At 35.3% G+C, this 18,307-nt stretch overlaps 4 protein-coding genes across 6 annotated transcripts; 1 reads left to right on the plus strand and 3 right to left on the minus strand.

Annotated features, from left to right (window-relative positions):
* The first annotated feature begins 383 nt into the window (after positions 1 to 383).
* LOC116009759 (tubby-like F-box protein 7) lies at positions 384 to 4,083 on the plus strand. Its single transcript, XM_031248887.1, has 4 exons — positions 384 to 874; positions 1,786 to 1,873; positions 2,237 to 2,366; positions 3,316 to 4,083. The coding sequence occupies exons 1-4, from the start codon at positions 482 to 484 to the stop codon at positions 3,887 to 3,889; spliced, it is 1,185 nt and encodes a 394-aa protein (XP_031104747.1). The 5' UTR covers positions 384 to 481; the 3' UTR covers positions 3,890 to 4,083.
* A 137-nt stretch (positions 4,084 to 4,220) lies between these two features.
* Positions 4,221 to 6,213, minus strand: LOC116009760 (multiprotein-bridging factor 1b). Its single transcript, XM_031248888.1, has 4 exons — positions 5,989 to 6,213; positions 5,152 to 5,235; positions 4,666 to 4,748; positions 4,221 to 4,558 (listed from the first exon to the last, which is right to left on the minus strand). The coding sequence occupies exons 1-4, from the start codon at positions 6,119 to 6,121 to the stop codon at positions 4,439 to 4,441; spliced, it is 420 nt and encodes a 139-aa protein (XP_031104748.1). The 5' UTR covers positions 6,122 to 6,213; the 3' UTR covers positions 4,221 to 4,438.
* A 2,143-nt stretch (positions 6,214 to 8,356) lies between these two features.
* Positions 8,357 to 11,294, minus strand: LOC116005710. Of its 3 annotated transcripts, none has more exons than XM_031245957.1 (5): positions 10,504 to 11,294; positions 9,890 to 10,000; positions 9,692 to 9,796; positions 8,803 to 8,908; positions 8,357 to 8,697 (listed from the first exon to the last, which is right to left on the minus strand). In XM_031245957.1, the coding sequence occupies exons 1-4, from the start codon at positions 11,173 to 11,175 to the stop codon at positions 8,813 to 8,815; spliced, it is 984 nt and encodes a 327-aa protein (XP_031101817.1). In that variant the 5' UTR covers positions 11,176 to 11,294; the 3' UTR covers positions 8,357 to 8,697; positions 8,803 to 8,812. The 3 variants fall into 3 exon arrangements, with proteins under 3 accessions (XP_031101817.1, XP_031101814.1, XP_031101823.1); XM_031245963.1 differs by having other exon boundaries at positions 8,451 to 8,648; XM_031245954.1 differs by having other exon boundaries at positions 8,357 to 8,908.
* Positions 11,295 to 16,811: 5,517 nt separating this feature from the next.
* Positions 16,812 to 18,106, minus strand: LOC116010965 (protein LIGHT-DEPENDENT SHORT HYPOCOTYLS 10-like). Its single transcript, XM_031250457.1, has 2 exons — positions 17,263 to 18,106; positions 16,812 to 17,093 (listed from the first exon to the last, which is right to left on the minus strand). Exon 1 carries the CDS (start codon positions 17,887 to 17,889, stop codon positions 17,293 to 17,295), a length of 597 nt encoding a protein of 198 aa, XP_031106317.1. The 5' UTR covers positions 17,890 to 18,106; the 3' UTR covers positions 16,812 to 17,093; positions 17,263 to 17,292.
* Positions 18,107 to 18,307: the final 201 nt, after the last annotated feature.

Consider the following 18,307-nt stretch of genomic DNA (forward strand, 5'->3'; position numbering starts at 1 on the left):
AAAATTATATGTAAAAAGTAAAAATATATGTAATATTATTTTTTTGAAAATTTTATGTTATTAATGTAATAGTTGACTAGTAGGTTTTGTTTTAGGGTCTTACCTATACAAACAATTTGCATATATTTCGTACGAGAAGTGGTGGGCAAGATAATTAAACACGAATTAATTGGTTCAGGCGTTGTTTCCCGACCGGGTCAAGTAGCCACGGTCAAACTCAAACCGGAAAAATCCACTCTCTACTAACCTCACATGTCTGTCAGATACCCCAATAGAGAAACGGAAATTTAAATTTAAATCACAAACAGTCACGCTAAATTTTCCATCTTTTTTTTTTTTTGTTTTTTTTTGTTTTTTCAATTCTCCGGAGAAATTTGTATCACGTTTTCTAAACTTTGTTCCCGTCGCATTTTCTCTCTCTACAGAACTACCTGAGAATTGAGAAAATTAGAGAGAGAGAGAGAGAGAAAGGTCTGAGAGGATGTCACTGAGGCGTTCGTTTCTCCCGCGCAGAAACCTAAGTCGATCGCTTACTTTCTCAAGAGCTTCTCGAGAATCTAAGGCTTCGGAGACTTGTGTGAGGGGAGCGCGGGATGATTGTTGCATCGTCAATGTTAGGAATGAATTCGACGAGAAAAGTGGCGGTGCTGTCGAGGAATCCGGTTGCGGAGATGCGGTTTCGTGGGCGAACATGCTGCCGGAGATTCTCGGAGATATAATACGGCGAGTCGAGGTCGCCGACGAGCGGTGGCCGAGCCGCCAAAACGTCGTTGCGTGTGGATGCGTGTGCAAGCGGTGGAGAGAGGTCACTCTAGAAACTGTTAAGTCGTCCCTTCACGCTGGAAAAATCACTTTCCCTGCTTGCCTTAAACAGGTACTGCAATTCGGCTCTCAGAAAAGTGGGTGGGGGTGGGATCCCTAGGAAATTCGTTAATAATGAGACTCTTTATTGATCTAATTGGGGCGTATTTGAATTCTAGTGGTGATCTATAAGCTAATTTTACTTAGTTATAGTCTAAATTTTGGTTTTCGAGCTTTCAGTAGTCTGTTTACTTTTTTTTTTTCCTTGAAATTTGTTTATGCTCTTGATGATTGGTACACTGTATTTAGTCGTGGACTGGCTGGTTTATTCGAGTGGTTGATGTTGCACATAAATAAGTGCGGTTTTTAGATCGAGGAATTGTGAAGTTTGACATTGCTTCATTCTTGAGGGCTATGTTTTTAGCTATTGCTTATTGCATTTCTGTTTGTTAAAATTCCATTTGTAGTTGCTAGAGAGCTATGCTTTCAGCTATTGTTTATTGCACAGTGCACACATAAATCATTTTGTTAACTCTGAGCTAGTTTGGTGATTCTTATGAGGCATCATTACCCATTCTTACTCTTGTTAGTCTCTGAGACTTGGAACTACATTGAAAGACAGTATTCATTGCCCATGAGTTCTACTAGGTTCTGTTGGAGAAGTTTGTTTGCAAACTAACTTTAGTAATCAGATTTCAGAAAAATTATAGAAATATCAAGGTGATATGCTGAGTAATAATGAGCTTTGTCAATTTGCTTAATAAGCCAACATGTTAAAAAGATACACATATTTTCTATAGGGTGTAAATGGGTTTGGTTGAACACTACCCCCCCTAAGTTTAAGAGTGTGAAGGCAAAATAATGACTCCTCTTTTCTTCATTTGCAGATGTCATGAGACTATTGTAGTAATAGTTTATATTGCCACTTTATGTTTACTAGTTGAGCCATTGACAAAGATTGGGTTTCTTAAATCTTAACTGCAGCCAGGGCCCCGTGATGCTCCACTTCAATGTTTTATCAAACGTGACAAGAAGAATTCCACATTTTATCTTTATCTTGGTCTTTCACCATGTAAGTATTCTTCACAACAATATTCTTATGCATAGCATGTTGAAATTTTGCTGAAGTATTAGTTGTATGATCTGTTCTGAACTTAAGTACTAACTTAACCATCATGTGTTGGGTGTGAGCAATTCTTGTTTCTAAATATATTTTTTAATTGACTGGATAGGTGTTCTTTTAGGAAGATTCATGGACGAGTCCAAACCAAAAATTACAAAATTAAAGAATGCTGTCTAATGCAAATGTCCCTTTTTCTTTTTTCCTCACTTGCGTTTTCAACCAAGCCAAGATTTAATCTTGGATGCTTGCTTTTTTCTTGAGGTTTTTATTGTCTTATGGGAGGGGTCCTTAATCCTTACTTAAATTTGGCAGCACTCGTGGATAAGGGAAAATTTCTCCTAGCTGCACGAAGATGTAGGACTGGTGCTCATACTGAATACGTAATTTCTCTCGATGCTGACGATCTATCTCAAAGAAGTAAAGCCTATGTCGGGAAATTGAGGTGTGTATAAACTGACTAATCATGAATCATGATAAATAAATTTTACATTTGAACTACTCTCTATTTATCATAAAACCTTTACCTTGATTTGGTACTAGTTCAAGCACACTATTTTATCAACTCTGATAATCATTTATTTCACAATCTAGTTCTCTGCCAATCCATGTTATTTTCCAATCAGGTATATGCTTTTTGAAAGAACATGGTTGTTGTTGACTTGTTCCGTTGATCCAGTGGGAATACAACCTGTGCCTCTTTTTCATCTTCTCTTCTTCCTTTGCTTCCCACCATTTGTCTTTGAGTCATTTTTCAGTTACCGAGTGTGGCATCAGAAAGTAAGAGAATAAGCAATTTGTCCACAGGTTACATATTGTGGGATCACATTAAGTATTTCTATTCTCAGATGCAATTTGTGAGAGGATCAGACATTTCTCTTGTATTTTTGAGAAGTTACAATGCCCTAATGCTGGACCATAATCTTGTCATTGTAACTTCTCAAAAAAAAAAAAAATGCTAATGATTAGCACTTACTGCATTCTGCATAGTGACCACAAACAGATTTTGGAACCTAGGTGATTGAAGATGACAATACCAGGTTTCATTAATGTTGGATGCTTGCGGAGGTAAGAAAGTTTACTAGGGATTGTTGCATGCTTGTTTCTATTTGTTATACGTTGGAAGCTTACAAGGCAAACAGACTGTTAAGGAGGAAGAAGAATCGATGCTGCTGACTGGGTGTTGATTAAAATGCTTAATAGTTAAAATAATTTGCTGGGAACAATCTACATATGTAATAAAAATGAAGAAAACTGTAAACATTTGAAGTTAAGCCCCCTCTCCAGTGGCAATATTCCATAAGTAAAATATAAAAAATGTCACAAACTCACAATTAAATTGTGCACTTCTTTCCTCAAAATACTTTATCAAACTTTGAATTTCTCCTTTGCAGGTCAGATTTTCTAGGAACCAATTTTACGATATATGACAGTCAACCACCACACAGTGGCGCAAAGCCATCAAGCAGCAGATCTTGCCGCCGTTTTACAAGCAAGCAGATAAGCCCCCAAGTCCCTGCTGGAAACTTTGAGATTGGATGTGTTTCCTATAAGTTCAACCTCTTGAAGTCGAGGGGGCCTAGGAGGATGGTGTGCTCTCTCGAGTGTCTATCCTCTGGAGACACCAATACAGACAGATTACACGATACGATTATGGAAAAGCCTAGCTGTGCCGCTATACCATACACAGTTCTCAGAAATAAAGCCCCGAGGTGGCATGAACACTTACAATGTTGGTGCTTGAATTTCCATGGTAGGGTGACAGTAGCTTCGGTAAAGAATTTTCAACTAGTCGCAACATTGGATCAGAGCCAACCTGGTGGAAAAGGTGATGAGGAAACTGTGATCCTCCAGTTTGGGAAGGTAGGGGATGATGTTTTTACAATGGACTACAGGAAGCCTTTGTCAGCTTTCCAAGCATTTGCAATTTGCCTCACCAGTTTTGGCACAAAGTTGGCCTGTGAGTGAGTAGAGGTTCCACTAGATAAATATATGCCCCATTTGTTTTGGGGCTTGTGTTCTTTATCTTCCTAAGTAGTACAGTAACATATAGAAATATCTGTTCTAGCTTTGTTTGTGGACTCTATGCTTCAACATGTAACTTGCAATTGTTTTATGGAACTTAATTATGAATGAAAAAAATAAAGTTGTAAATTTGTCTCTGTATTGCATTATTATGTTCATGCAAACTTATAAGAAGCAGGGCATTGAACATCTTATGAGATTAGCATTTCATGGATAAAGAATACTAAGGGAGAGGAGAGGATCAGCACAGGCACAGCAGATTGCAATATCATGAAACAGAGAAATCAAACAAGCAGTCACCTCAATATTTATTGTAAACTGAAACATTCACATTACACAGCAAATCTTGTCCTTAAAGCCAAACTTCCATAGCTGAGCACAACAGTGTATTAAACGAGAGATCAAAGAACGAGGTTCATGTACAACACCACTCTTTAGGACTCAACAGACACTGTTAACTGAAGAAGGCTTATTTTCCCAAAGACTAAAAGTTTATTTCTTTCCTCTTAGTTTCGCACCAAGAGCCCTCTCCAATTTCGCTATTATCTGCTGATTTGGAATTGCCTTTCCAGACTCGTACTCCTGAATGATTTGTGGCTTCTCATTTATGAGCTGCAAACACAAACAGAAAAGAAGGATCACGATTTTATTCAATGCCACAAAACAACACCCCTTTACTCTGTGACATTGAGCAACAAAAGATAACGTGAGAAACATACTTGAGCAAGTTGAGATTGGGTCAATTTCTTATCCTGCCGAGCTTGCATAATAGCTTTCTTCAATTCAGTTGGCACCTTTTGATCTGGGAATGCCAACAAATTTAGCACAATTGGGTAAACTAGTAATTATGCTGCAGTATAATTATGCCAACAAAGGATCATGATTTGTGGCTTTCTTCAATTCAGTTGCAAGTATAATTATGCTGCAGCAAACTAGTAAAAAGAATGAAAGGGATAAAATCCTATCAAGGAAACAGGATGCAGATACTTATCAGCACCATTGGGTAATAAAAATTTTGGAAATTGGAACACTATGCATGTATGATTTCAGTACTTAATTAGAAGGAAGGATGCTGTGACAACTTTTGCCTCTGGGTAGAGGAAATTATTCAATAGAAACTAAGCAAAAGACACATTCAAAAAAAGGAGTGACTTTGACATGAATTGTTTATGAATAACAAAATCCAGAGGGAACAGGTATCTTACGAGCCAGATTCTCTGTGTCTTCATCAAGTTTCCTGGTGTTCAAAGAAGTGCTACTGGAGGCAGCTTTGTTTGTGCCAGCATTAGCTGCAGTATAGAAAAAACTTGTGAGCACTTCATATCATTCATTACCCAATTACAATTACAATTACAATTTAGTATTAAAGGATCGAGCTTATCATCACAGATTCACAGGCAAGAAAGACAAACCAACCATTCTGGGTACTCCTCCCCAACAGCATCATTTAGCACAGAAGAAACTTAACCAAGATATAAAATGTCTGTCCTCAACATAAAAGACTCATCTTCAAAGGTAAACAAGAACCCAAAAATGTATTCTCCACATACAAAGCAATATAACACCAATAGAATTCCAAAACTTTCTAATACCACTCAATTATATTAGATGAATAACAACTAGGCATTAGCCATCGCAAGGAATAGATGCGAACTTAAGCTATAAGAGCTATTGCAGAGAATCAAAAGACAAGGAGGTAACAAAGATACAACTAGGCCACGAATTTATGACCATTATAATGTATAATAATCAAATAGAAATCCAGATATTAAGACAAAATCATGAAAAGCCCTAGTTGAGAGGATAAACATTAACACATAGAAACAAATTAACCAATAAAGAAAAAATAGGAGAATCTCCGATCATAAAATAGAGATTAAGTTAAACGAGCAGAAACCGAGACAAGTTATCTTATCAGTTCCCCGAAAACAAATCGCTAGAGAAAGAAACCCTAAAGCCGCATCCGACCCGACATCGATGGCTAGGGTATCTATATACGTATGCGCAGGTAAAACATCGAGTGTAAGGGGAAAAAAATTTACATTTCCTGATGGTTTCGATCTCGGCGCCGGAGCGACGGGCGGCGTTGACGGCTTTCTCGTCCTTGCGAGCGGCGGCGGTTGGCGCCTTCTTGCGGATCACTACGGGCTCCCAGTCTTGCGTTATCCCACTCATCTTTCTCTCTCTCTCTATCTATCTCCTACTTTTCTCTCTCTAAAGAAGATATTTCAGTCGGATGTGAAGCTGAGTTGTGAGGATTGGGGGAGGCATTCTGCGTATCTGCCATTTATATATACCACTTTCTGTGGCTTTAGGGTCGGTCTTTACACGAATATTAATTCTGCTCAAATACCAACTTAATTTTTAATTTTTTAATTTGTTCCGCACTTTGCCCTCTTAATTAATCTGATTCTATACGAATAAAGATTAGTTAAATATAATATGAGTTTAAATGTGTCTCTTATAGTTATGACACCTGGTAAATATAGTAATTCTGATTTATAAGATGTGTTTCTGTTTCCTATGCATTTTTTTTTTTTACAACAGAAAACCTAAAATTACTATACGAAAGTATATTGAGTTATTCTAACAAATTATATAAAAGAAGTAAATTGTATTAATAATATTTTATGTGATACGCTCGACTAAAAGAGTATTGACAAAAAATTTAGCTCATGATATTTTTTAAGAGCAAGTTTGATTAATTGGATGCAAATTATGAAATTAAATTTATATTTCATTGTTTGTTTCGCAAGAAACATATCTTTGATTATGAAAATAATTCTATTTAATTGGTTTAACTCATGAGAACTGCCAAAGACATTATGGTCAAACGACATAGATGTGACTTTTTAAATAAGAGGTTTCAGATTTAAAATTCAGTGCGTGAAAAACTCCAATAGGTTGAGAAAGTATCACTAAAGAGTGATTGTGATTTTAGGAATCATTTTATGCTTAAATCTTTACAATTTAATAGAACTTTTTGACGTTAGTCATTTCATGCTTAACTGTTTACAATTCAATAGAACTTTTTGATACATATTCCATATCACTTTATATTTCTTAAACTAATCAAATTATAATAATTATCCTGTATTTTTTTATGCGTCCTTATTTAAAATGTAATAATAAGATAGAATTCATATCATCATATATGAATCGTTTTCGTTGTTATTCCTTTTGTTTTCCTTCCGCGCGCGAATCGAATGACTTTTCATATTATTTGGTTAGAATTTTATCCCCATCCACAATGTACAAAACACGTGGTGCATATCAAACAGGGTTTGTGTACGGGGAAATCTTCCGTGTATAATATGTTGATGTTGCAGTTTGCGACGGATGAGAACGAACCAAAATATCTTTTCAAATGCGATGTAAAGGAAATTGCTTCTGTAGAAACAAAACAGAAAGAACAAAGTCATGAAAACTAGGGCAATTTATATAGTGGATCAGGGTCTACGGTGATTTAATATACATAATTCGACTTTATAAAGTACATAATTCATGTTCATAATGCACATAATTATATAACTGAGAATACATAAACACTTAACATAATACACATATACATAAACATTATATTTTAAAATAAATACATACAGAGCATGTGTATTATATGTCTTCATCTATATAATTCAGTACATTATGAATTTCAATTTCATAATGTGAATGTGTACTAGTTCTAGTAAAAATGAATTCTATTACATGTACTCTCTATTTTTACTTTCTCACTTTTACTCCTTGATGTGACAATAGATGATTAGTGATATGGGTACCAACTACCAAGGAAACAATTTTTCATTTGTATACCCTTTATTAAGTCAAATTTCCGTGTTCACCAAGTAATTTGACTAGATTAACAGGGGTGAAGTGTCAAAGTTTCTGCATATTGACCCGCAAAGAATACTTCTTATGATGGGTAAATATTATGGACAATGTCCAATTACTATATAGTGTGATAACACAATTATTACCATTCTATCACACCATTTTAAATGCCCAATTACTATATTGGGTCACAAGATCAAGTCATCAAAGCCTATTGGTGGATGCGCAGTGGAGGCATTGATTCCTTGAACTGAAAAAGTTTAAGAAAATATAGAACAAATACAACTTTGTAAAGAAGAGTTTCAAATATATATATATATATATATATATATATATGGGTCATGGTCCACGTTGTACTACGAATCATGGTCTACATTGCAACATGACTACCATAGATAGATATTCCTTTTTAATATATTAAATGTTTATTTTTAATATACTAAAATTTCAAATTTTTTTAGTAGTATACCTAAATATGAACTTTTATTACACAAAAAATGAACCTTTTTTCTCAAAAAAAAAATTAAAAATGAACCACCTTCAATATACTAATAATAAACATTATGTATATGGTTCATCTTGTAAAGTGAACCATGGTCCATGGTATAATAATTGTATAACTTGATGGCCAAGTTTAAGGTGTAAACTGAAGCCCATCACAGTCAACCACAAGATATTTGGGAAGGCTGATTCAATGTCATTCATATAAAAATTTCCAGCACAACACAGGAAATACTACCAATGTCAATCCTCAGACTACTTAACACTTGCCATCAGAGAAAACTAACAAGCATGTCTGAGATAAGAACTAAGAAAACCAACCTTGGATACAATCCCGCGCTTCTAAACTTCAACTGCCAGATACTTGGAAAGACTGGTTCAACGTCATTCACATCAACATTTCCAGCACAACACAAGAAATACTACAAATATCAATTCTTAGACTATTAACTGGGAGAACTAACAAGCATGTCTGGGGTGAGAGCTAAGAAAACTAATCTTGGATTCATGGTTAAGTGGGTCAACACCTTTTCCTGGTCATTTCTGAACATCATCTTCCTTGAGGTCATTGGGAACATTATCCTCTTGATGATCCTTTCCATGTGCAACATCACAATGCACGTTTGCAGGCTCCTGCAGATAAGAATGGTTCAATTAATGAGAAGCTAAAGCAAAATTTAATTGCTACAATTATTTGGATTTTAGTAGATATGATGTGAAAAAACCAAAAGAAAGATATGGCCTCTCAAAGCTTCATACGAAGCTCATCTGAAAATAGCGAAAGTTGTGCCGTGCAAATGTTCAATTAAAAAGAAAGGCATCTAATATATTGCTGATGATTATGTTTTCAGAGCTTGGCTCGCAGGGTATTATAGTACTAAATGAGTAAAATGATATACAACATTAAACTGCCAAAGTATGAAATCCATTTCATAATGTTTCCTATGAAAACAACAATTAACGAATTACCGCCAATAAAAACACTCGGGACTCGGCCTTCATACAGTCTTACGAGGAAATACCAATCATGTCTTCACAGCAATAAAAATCATACTAAACTTACAATACAAAATTCAAGTAGCTTATAGTGCACTGCATTGTTTTCCATCAATTGTGAAGGTATTCAAAGTGTAAAGATGTCTAGTGAAATAGGTTACCACATATCAATTAAGGTTACGGAAAGATTCTTCCAAATTATAAGTTTGATGATCCCTGAGATTCATGTAAATGTAAGAATTGCCCATGGATCAACAATCCCAATCCAGAATCCAACAGAATATGCTACTACAAATGTTAGCTTTTACCTAATTAACTGTATATAGATAAAAGGGGCAAAGTATAATAAGCCAGTAGAGTACAAGAAGAAAGGGAAAATAATGAGGATATTTAGAAATAGAAGACTATTCCATATCTCACCGGGCCTTTTGGTGAGCCCTCTGCATTCACAGTTTCTGCATCTTGAACGTCACCACTGAGAACTTCAACATGTTTGCTAGTGTCAACTTCAGCCAATGAATTATGCTATCAAAATAACAAAATTTAATAATCCAATCACTGCTAGAAAAAATGCACAAAGTACATTAAAACTGGTAAGTGGTAACAGTCCTCCAATACCTCAGATCCAGTACCACTTTTGATTTTCTCATTTCCAGTATCAACTTTCACAAGGTCCACAGTACCACAAGGAAGGTCCAAGCCATCTTTACCAGATTTGTCAATGTTACCCTGCAATACAGTTAATTGTATCTATAAACCCAATAAGATTCAAACAAGACATACATAATCAGTTTTATTATTTGTCACCACTTAAGAAATTGCTAAAATTATAATTACACTGAACTAAAAGGAAAATAACATAAGTAAACTCAGACAGTGAAGATCATACAAGATTATCAAGCAGGCTTTCATTGATAGCAGATGCCTTCTGGCACCACATACAATCTGTACTAGCAATTCTAACACAAGTAACATCTAAAAGATCGTTACCAGAGTAATCAACATTCTCATGGCATATGATACAACATTACAACAGGCTTGAAATTCTAGATACAATACAAAGCAATGTTACTTGAGAATTTCAAGAATTTATTTATATATATAATTTTAGCAAGACTCAATGGCAGTATGACTTGTCATGTTCCAAATCCATGAATTATAACATAATGAACTAATTAAATTCAAAAATCACAGCACAAAGTTGGAAGATTACTGGAGACAGAGCAAATTACCTGAGCCTCAGCAGATTTATCCGAAGATTGAATGAGCTTATTGATGTCCCATCCAAATAACTGACAAATAGACTCTGCATAAGCTCGATGAGCCTTCCTCTTTCTCGTCTTCGCTATGGAAAGAGAATGGCGAACTAAAGTGGCGCAACCTTTGAACCTCTTCCAAGCTTTCTCCCGCACGGCGCAACAGACCAGACATCTGAACTCTCCGCCGGCACAGTTCTTCTCATAATACTCCTTCAATACACTGTCCTCCTTAAACAAATTCACGAAAAATTCGAACCTCTTGCGCTCTTCTTCCTCGAGTACCTCGTCGAGGTCGCCGTTCTCATACTTGATTACATCCACGTACTCATCGTCGTATTCGTCGTCGTCGTCTTCATCGGCGATGTCTGTGTTCCTGAGAAATTCAGTCACAGCATCCCATGCCGCTTGCTGGGCCTGATCATCAGCCAAACGGGCCAGCTCTTCGGGGGTTAGCACGCGGGGTTCAGACTTGGGTGGGAACCACACAGTGGGCCAACCGAACTCATCCGTCGGCGGGCGTTTCGGGCTGGGATTGCATGGCCATTTTATGCCGGAATCTGGAGAAAGCTCGGGAGTTGCGGGCTCGTTTTCGCCTGAATTTGTTTCTTTAGGGTTAATCGGGTTCGGGCTATTGAGTGGATCCATGGGAATGAAGTGAGGTATCAGTGTGATTGTTTGACTGAAGCAGATTTACGAAGGAAAGAGACAGACAGAGAGAGAGAGACGGTTTTGAATTTTGAAACCTAAAGAAATTTTTAGGACTTCATTTGCTTGAAGAAAGTGATACTATGAAAGTGTGCAGATGACTTGTGATTTTACAAAATTATCCTCCAGAGTGATTTTCTTGTAAGGGTGTGTGTTTGGAAACTCGGAAAATGATTTTTAAAAATCATTTTTCGGATTTTTCATGTTTGGCCGACCTCGGAAAGTCTAGTTAAAAAGTTGATTTCCGTTGACTATGAAAAATAATCTCATTTTGGCGGAAAATGACTTCCGTCAAAAAATTCGGAAAGATTTTTTTGCACAGAAAAACAGCCGCATGCCAACACCATCTGCAAGGTTTCTGCACGCCAAGTCGCCAACACCCTGCTCTGGTTTTTCGCTAGAAACCAGGGGTTTTTTTTTCTTAATTATATTATTTTTAATATTATTGTAAATATTTTAATATTTAAATAAAATAATTAAAATATATAATTATAAAATTATGCTCATTTTCTAGAAAATGAACTAAACACATAAAGACAATTTTTCAGAATGCAACCAAACACTGAAAATGAAATTGTTTTCTAAAAATGACTCATTTTTCATAAGTCATTTTCATACTTTCCAAACAAACCATCGAATCTTTATTCATAAGATAAAAAAGTAATACGGAGTACTAATTGGGGAAGGTGTAATATTTTGAGAACAAATTAATACTTTTAAATCAAATTAAATCAAAATATAAAAGGATTACATTTTCTTCAAAACTATCACACTTTCTCTTAAAAGTAGTAAACACTTTATTCATAATTAATATTATATTTTCAATATAAATATTATATTTTTTTCAAATATAAGTATTACATTCATCTTGACACGACTCGTCACATGGATTCTAGTTTATGAGACGATGTTTGTCAAAATTTTGTTATTATTATTTTTGTTTAAACCCATCACTATATTTTTAAATTCAAAATTTATTTTATTTACTTATTTAAATTTGAAATCTTAATTATATTTAAATAAATAAAGTAATAGCTACTCCACTCTCAAATCTTACTAGTTACTCCCTACTTCCAAGTCACCAAACCCATCAATGTCCCAAACACCAAGCCTTGCTCCTACCTACTTCTCCAACATGATTTCGGAACTCTTTCAAAAAAAAAAAAACAAAAAAAACAAAAACAAAAAATAAAAACAAAAAAAACAAAAACAAAAACAAAAACAAAAAACATGATTTCGGAACCACATACGGAAGCCGCCAGTTCCCACTACACCCCCTAGAATGTTTATAGGGCTGTGTTGGAGACTTGGAGGTTTATGTTTCATTTCATGAAAAAGATGAGTTTTGGCATGGGAATCCTCCTAATGAGTATATGACTGTGAATAATTTCACTGATCTTCCTGGGAATGGACCTTTTAGAGAGGTTCTTGTCAGCTTGGATTGTAAACTAATAGGTGCAATTTGGCCATTTACTGTCATTTATACTGGGACTGTAAATCTTCTCATGTGGAGACCGATTACTGGATCGAATTGGTTCATTCGATCTCCCTTCATATGACATTGAGATAACTCCATTGTTAGCACTGATATTAGATTGATAGTCATAAGATTTCTTTCAGTGTCACAAATGCTCTGAATGTTTGGTACATTGATGCAAACTTGCATCTTTGGTTGGACAAAAAGAGCGATAAAACAGAAGGGAAGCTCACAAAATACAACAGCTTGTGAGGTAGTTATGAATTGAATTGTAGATTAATGAGAATAAGCAGGGTATAAATAATGTACAAGAGGAAGGAAATTACAACTACTGACTAATCTATAGGAGCCTATTTAGAACAACTAGCAAATATAAATAATGTCAGACACACATATGTTTAACACAACTCTCGTCTTTCTTTCTCTCAGATATCGAATTTTTCCAGCTTTGATGGTGCTTTGTGAGAAAAGAATAGGGTAATCTTAACCTGCTAAAAGTGCCATTTTAGCATCTCAGTTTGATGATACTAAGGTTCCAAAGTTTCTCTCTGTTTCTTCCCATACAGTTCATTAAAGAGGAAGATAGGATCCCTTTTACTGATTTCACTAATTCTTAAAAATCAGTCTTTGAGAGTTTCAGCCTTTAATATTAAATACATATGTAAAAGTACGTACTGCTTTTACTGAACATTTTCTTCATGGCCTTGTTTATAGGGAAAGTAGTAGGGTTGGTAAGTTTTAGTGATTGTTTTGTTCTTCAGGTCAAAATGTAGTTATTAAAGCCAAAAATTCAATGGAATATATATACGGAGTAGCTTTTTACTGTCCTTTTATTTAATAAAAAAGGGTTTTATACTTTGGGACAATGCATTCACATTTTTCACTAAACTAAATTTACATTTTCATATTACATCTAATCTCCTATATATGGAGAGATTAATAATTAAATGAGAATCACTCCTTATATGAAAACATGAAAACCAACATAAATGCACACAATCTATTCAAGAGTAGATTGTATGCCTGAAATATTAGATTGTTTCATTGATGTAGAAGTTTAACTTGCACGCTAACATTTATACATACATACCCAAAAAAGAAAAAAACTAATCTCCACATTTCATTAATCCTCGTTAGTGATGAATATAATCCAAATGGACAAATTAAAATTTTTGTGTTTTTTACAGAAACATTATATATATTGTTATCGCTTGAACTTATATATATATATATTGGCCCTGTTTGGTAAATAATCAGCCTATCAGTCAATTTTGGCTTATTTGACCACTATTAGTTATTTGGTTAATAAGTTTTTTGTAACTCCAAAATACTAAAATTCAAAAGGTTACTCAAAGCAGCCTTTTCAATTAGCTTTTTACAAAAGAAATTATACCAAACAGCTATCAGTTAACAGTTAATCTATCAAACAACTTTCTACCATTAACTAATGCTATCAACTAATCATACATTCTAACACAATCAGCTAGCAGCCATTTACCAAAGAGGGGATTATAAATTTTGCATTTGGAGGCCTGAGGGGAAAATTAAAGTGGTTGTGAAAAGTCGTAGTTGGTATGAAAGTTTTGTTGAGGGAGAAGATCACAGTATATATGATGGCAAATAGAAAATAAGACAAAAAGAGAAGGACAAGGTTCTTGTCTCTCAAAAAAGCTGATAAGATCGGAATGATGGGAATGAAATGATTCAAATGAATGCATTAGAAGAATCACATCACTATTTAATTCCTCTATTTGCAAAACTAAAGAGCCCCGCCCGCCCGGATATAATATAATTACCATCTATATATGTTAGTATGCCACCATCCACCAAGGCACCAACTTATACTGATATAGTGATATTTAACCAACCTCACGTTAAATTATGTAAATTTTTTTTTTAAAAAAAAAAACGTGTTAATGTGTAAAAGGTGATTTTTTAAGATTATTGGAGAGTAGTATTTAGGTGCAAAATAAATAAGGTAATTTTATAAGATTGTTGTTATATAGTGTATGTGTAGGTGTAAAGTAAAATAAGAGGTAATTATTATATAATTTATTTAAGATATTCATCGAACAATATCAAATAGTAGTTGCAGTGGAGTAATAAAACTAATTAACGACCGCAACATAACAAATGTGACAACACATACAACAATGGGAAATGAGAGATTTGTTAGAAAAAAATAGTAATAAGTAAATAAAAAATTTCACTTTTATTTCTTGAAATGAAAATTTATATTATTGTAAATATAGCAAATCAAAATCTTTGAATATTATAATAAATTATAACTAGTTAGTTCATAATAATTTTTTATTTATGAAAAAGTCTGTAATTACTATCTAAAAGTGTATTTCGGAACTCATCTTATGATCTTAGATTCATAATATCTTATCTTTAATTGGTTCAATCATATTCTTGAGGTACGTTTTTGATTTGTTGAAATAAATATGCCGCAATTTATTTCGGTGATTTTAATATTTTTTTTTTAAAGTAGTAATAAATTACACCATTTGATTATTTTGATTCAAACATGTACAAACTCCTACAGGCAGACAGGCAGACATGTAGCAGCCACCTAAGTTGTCGTACTAATTCCATGCAAACAATACACAACACAAATAGAATAACAAGAAGATAGGGCACAGACAAGAAACCTAATTGACCACACTTAGCTCGATTCCCTTTGCAACTTTCATCCTACTTAATTTCTTCCACTCGAGAGATTATAACTCATAACTTTTTATCATGCCCTGATAACAAATTGAATAGCCGGTGCATTTCATTTTAACTAAAATTTAGCTATATGTTTATTATTGTTGTTGGACAGAGGACAGTAAAAGGTCATATCCAACACCAGGTGACTAGAGAATTATTGTTAGGCGTAGACTTGAAGGACCAAGACCTGCACCCGACCTGCCTCTCGAAAATGTGAGGGGTGCTGATATAAGATAATAAAGTTGCACATTTGCTACGAACTATAGCTTTTGGCGTAATGGTAAGAGCTTGATGAGGATTGTTGGGCGGAGACTTGAAGAACCAAGTCCCGCACTCGACCTGCCTCTAAAAAATGTGGCAGGTGGAGGTATAAGAAAATAAAGTTGCGCATTTGCTACGAACTAATCTTTTGGCGTAATGGTAAGAACTTGATGGGCCAAGTTCAACATTCAGCCTGCCTACACTGCAAGTTATAATTTTTTAAGTAATGGTAATTTATGGTTGTGGAGTTACGAAATTAAAGGTTGCTAGGAGTGGTTAATTAGGTACACTGGGGTCTGGGGGTTTAATGCATACATGTGATTGAAACTACCTAATTGGAACAAAAATGTACTATAACCTCGGAATCATTTGTTGCCAATGTTGTGTTACAAAATACAATTGTACGTTGTTAATTGATAATGCTTGATTAATACTCCTACTACTAAAAATGATTATTACTACTAGCTATAGCTAGTCACCTCAACCTTGCAAGAACAGTCCAATTAAGCTGCTAGGGCATAATTCATCCAATCACAATAATTACATTATATCATAGATCACTATATAGCTAATACAACCAAACACCAAATTAAAGAAAATGACATTTCATGACACTTGAGTTTATAAAAGTTAGTCCTTTCCATTTTGTTTATATTTAGCTCTTAGTTTTTTGTCGGTGAAATATGTCCTTGGACTGGTATTATGAACTCACACGCTAAATATTGCGGTTGTTATGCGTATCCGTATATGGTATAAAAGTATTGTTGTGATTCAGTCCACACAAAAAGTTATAATCCAATTATGATGAGATAATATGATATACTTTAATGTATGGATATGAGGGGAACAACAAAACACATTAATGGTATATATGTGAGAATTGGAATTTTTCTTGCATTTAAGCTAAGATCTCACAGCATGAAACCATAGACTTCAAACCTTAGCTTGGATTGATGATTATTATTTTTTTTTTCAGGCCATGAGGTGTCCTCAGACCTTAACTATAGGAGTTATGTTTAAACCCGTACTATATTTAGACTAATCCCCATTCGCACCGGGTCGGACCAATTAAGGGGCACTGTCACTCGGACCAATTTAGAAGAACATATATAATAGCTATTTCTTTTTATAATTATGAAGATTATCCTTCTAATATTATATCATATATATGGAATATATAATGGGCATACATTGCAAGCTAGCCAACATCATATTTGATTCAAACATAGAGGTGAAGCATACATATAAATATATATGCACAGAAAATCAACACCCCTCTCCCAAATAAAATAAAAAGCGAAAAATAAAATAAAAGGAAATGCAGATCTAGGGTTTCTGGACTCTGGTTTTAGGGTTCATCGAGGAGAAGTTTGAAGTTCATAGTAGCTAGATCTAATGTTCTTGTCTGCAAGAAACAAAAACCTTACATTAACAACATTTTAGTTCAATCCGAAAAGAAAACAATATTATTACTATATTTATATCTGCTAATTAACCTCATTAATTAATAAGCTAAGGTAAAACATGAGGATATATTGAAAATAGAAGGGAGGAGATGAGAGGAAGAGTTTTACCATTTTCGCCCTGAAAGGTGGAGGGAGAGATCAAGAGGATTGTATCTGGAAGCTGGGCGTTTCGTCATTATTAGGCTTCGGGACGACATTATTATTAGTATTATTATTATTATTATTTCTCTTCTTTTTCTTCTTCTTGTAGGGGATTCCGCGGGCCTTAGACTGAGCGTCTCTGACTTCACGGAGGTAGAGGCGGATGGCGCTGCCGGCGAAGGGGTTGCTCTCCGGCAAGCCGCCGTTCTCCTCAAAGGCGGCGCGTAGGCGTCCGATGAGCGCGTCCAGGCTGCCCCACGCCTGGCGAAGCGGACACGTGCACGGCCCCGCCGGCTCCGGCTGCCCGAAGTACACGCAGCCTTGTAAGTGAACCTTAGTTTTCCCGAACTGGTCGAGGTACCGGAGAAAATCCAGCACGTGATTGTAGTTACAGCGTGGCAGTGGGACCGGCGGCCGCTGGTTCTTCAAGTACTGCCCGAACGTGTTCCAGTCGCGGCGTTTCTGCGCCTCGTAGCGGCTCAGCTGAACCGGCTGAGCCGCCGCCGCTGCCGCCGCAGGCGGCGGCGGCGGCCTCAAAGTCGACGACGAAGACCCCTCCCCTAACTCCCGATGATCGGCGGATGATGACATCATGATGACGAATTGAAAATTTTTTGAAATAAAATGATTTGTAATAAATTGTAACTAACAGTGAATAATATTGAGATTTGAGAAGCTAGGTTGAAGAAAGGGGGAGGTTGTTAATGGCGGAGATCGATGAAATGATGGGGGAGCTGAGAAGACATGGAATGGGACCTTGGGAGAGGGCCTTTAGGTCATCTTTTTTGGGGTTTCTTCTTCGCTCTCTATTATTTTCTTGTTCCTTTAATTGTACTATATTAGCAGTAAGCATATTTGGCTTTTTAAATACTATATTTTTTTACCTTATCTTTATAATTTGGGCTGGCATCAACCTTGCAATCATTATAAAGAATATTAGCAAAAATTAGCACTTGATTTAACCCTTAACAACTAGGTTAGCTAAGTGAGTAAGTGCAATTAAGACGTTTTG

The sequence above is a fragment of the Ipomoea triloba genome, chromosome 2 (assembly GCF_003576645.1).
Source record: "Ipomoea triloba cultivar NCNSP0323 chromosome 2, ASM357664v1".
Classification (NCBI taxonomy): Eukaryota; Viridiplantae; Streptophyta; class Magnoliopsida; order Solanales; family Convolvulaceae; genus Ipomoea; species Ipomoea triloba.

Coding starts and splice junctions, on each gene's coding strand:
- LOC116009759 (XM_031248887.1), top strand. CDS start 482: ATGTCACTGAGGCGTTCGTTTCTCCCGCGCAGAAACCTAAGTCGATCG. Junction 1,874..2,236: donor TTATCTTGGTCTTTCACCAT/GTAAGTATTCTT, acceptor TAAATTTGGCAG/CACTCGTGGATAAGGGAAAA. Junction 2,367..3,315: donor GCCTATGTCGGGAAATTGAG/GTGTGTATAAAC, acceptor TCTCCTTTGCAG/GTCAGATTTTCTAGGAACCA.
- LOC116009760 (XM_031248888.1), bottom strand. CDS start 6,121: ATGAGTGGGATAACGCAAGACTGGGAGCCCGTAGTGATCCGCAAGAAG. Junction 5,236..5,988: donor GATCGAAACCATCAGGAAAT/GTAAATTTTTTT, acceptor TCTATACTGCAG/CTAATGCTGGCACAAACAAA. Junction 4,559..4,665: donor CCCAATCTCAACTTGCTCAA/GTATGTTTCTCA, acceptor TTGTGTTTGCAG/CTCATAAATGAGAAGCCACA.
- LOC116005710 (XM_031245957.1), bottom strand. CDS start 11,175: ATGGATCCACTCAATAGCCCGAACCCGATTAACCCTAAAGAAACAAAT. Junction 10,001..10,503: donor ATAAATCTGCTGAGGCTCAG/GTAATTTGCTCT, acceptor ACTGTATTGCAG/GGTAACATTGACAAATCTGG. Junction 9,797..9,889: donor AAAGTGGTACTGGATCTGAG/GTATTGGAGGAC, acceptor TTATTTTGATAG/CATAATTCATTGGCTGAAGT.
- LOC116010965 (XM_031250457.1), bottom strand. CDS start 17,889: ATGATGTCATCATCCGCCGATCATCGGGAGTTAGGGGAGGGGTCTTCG.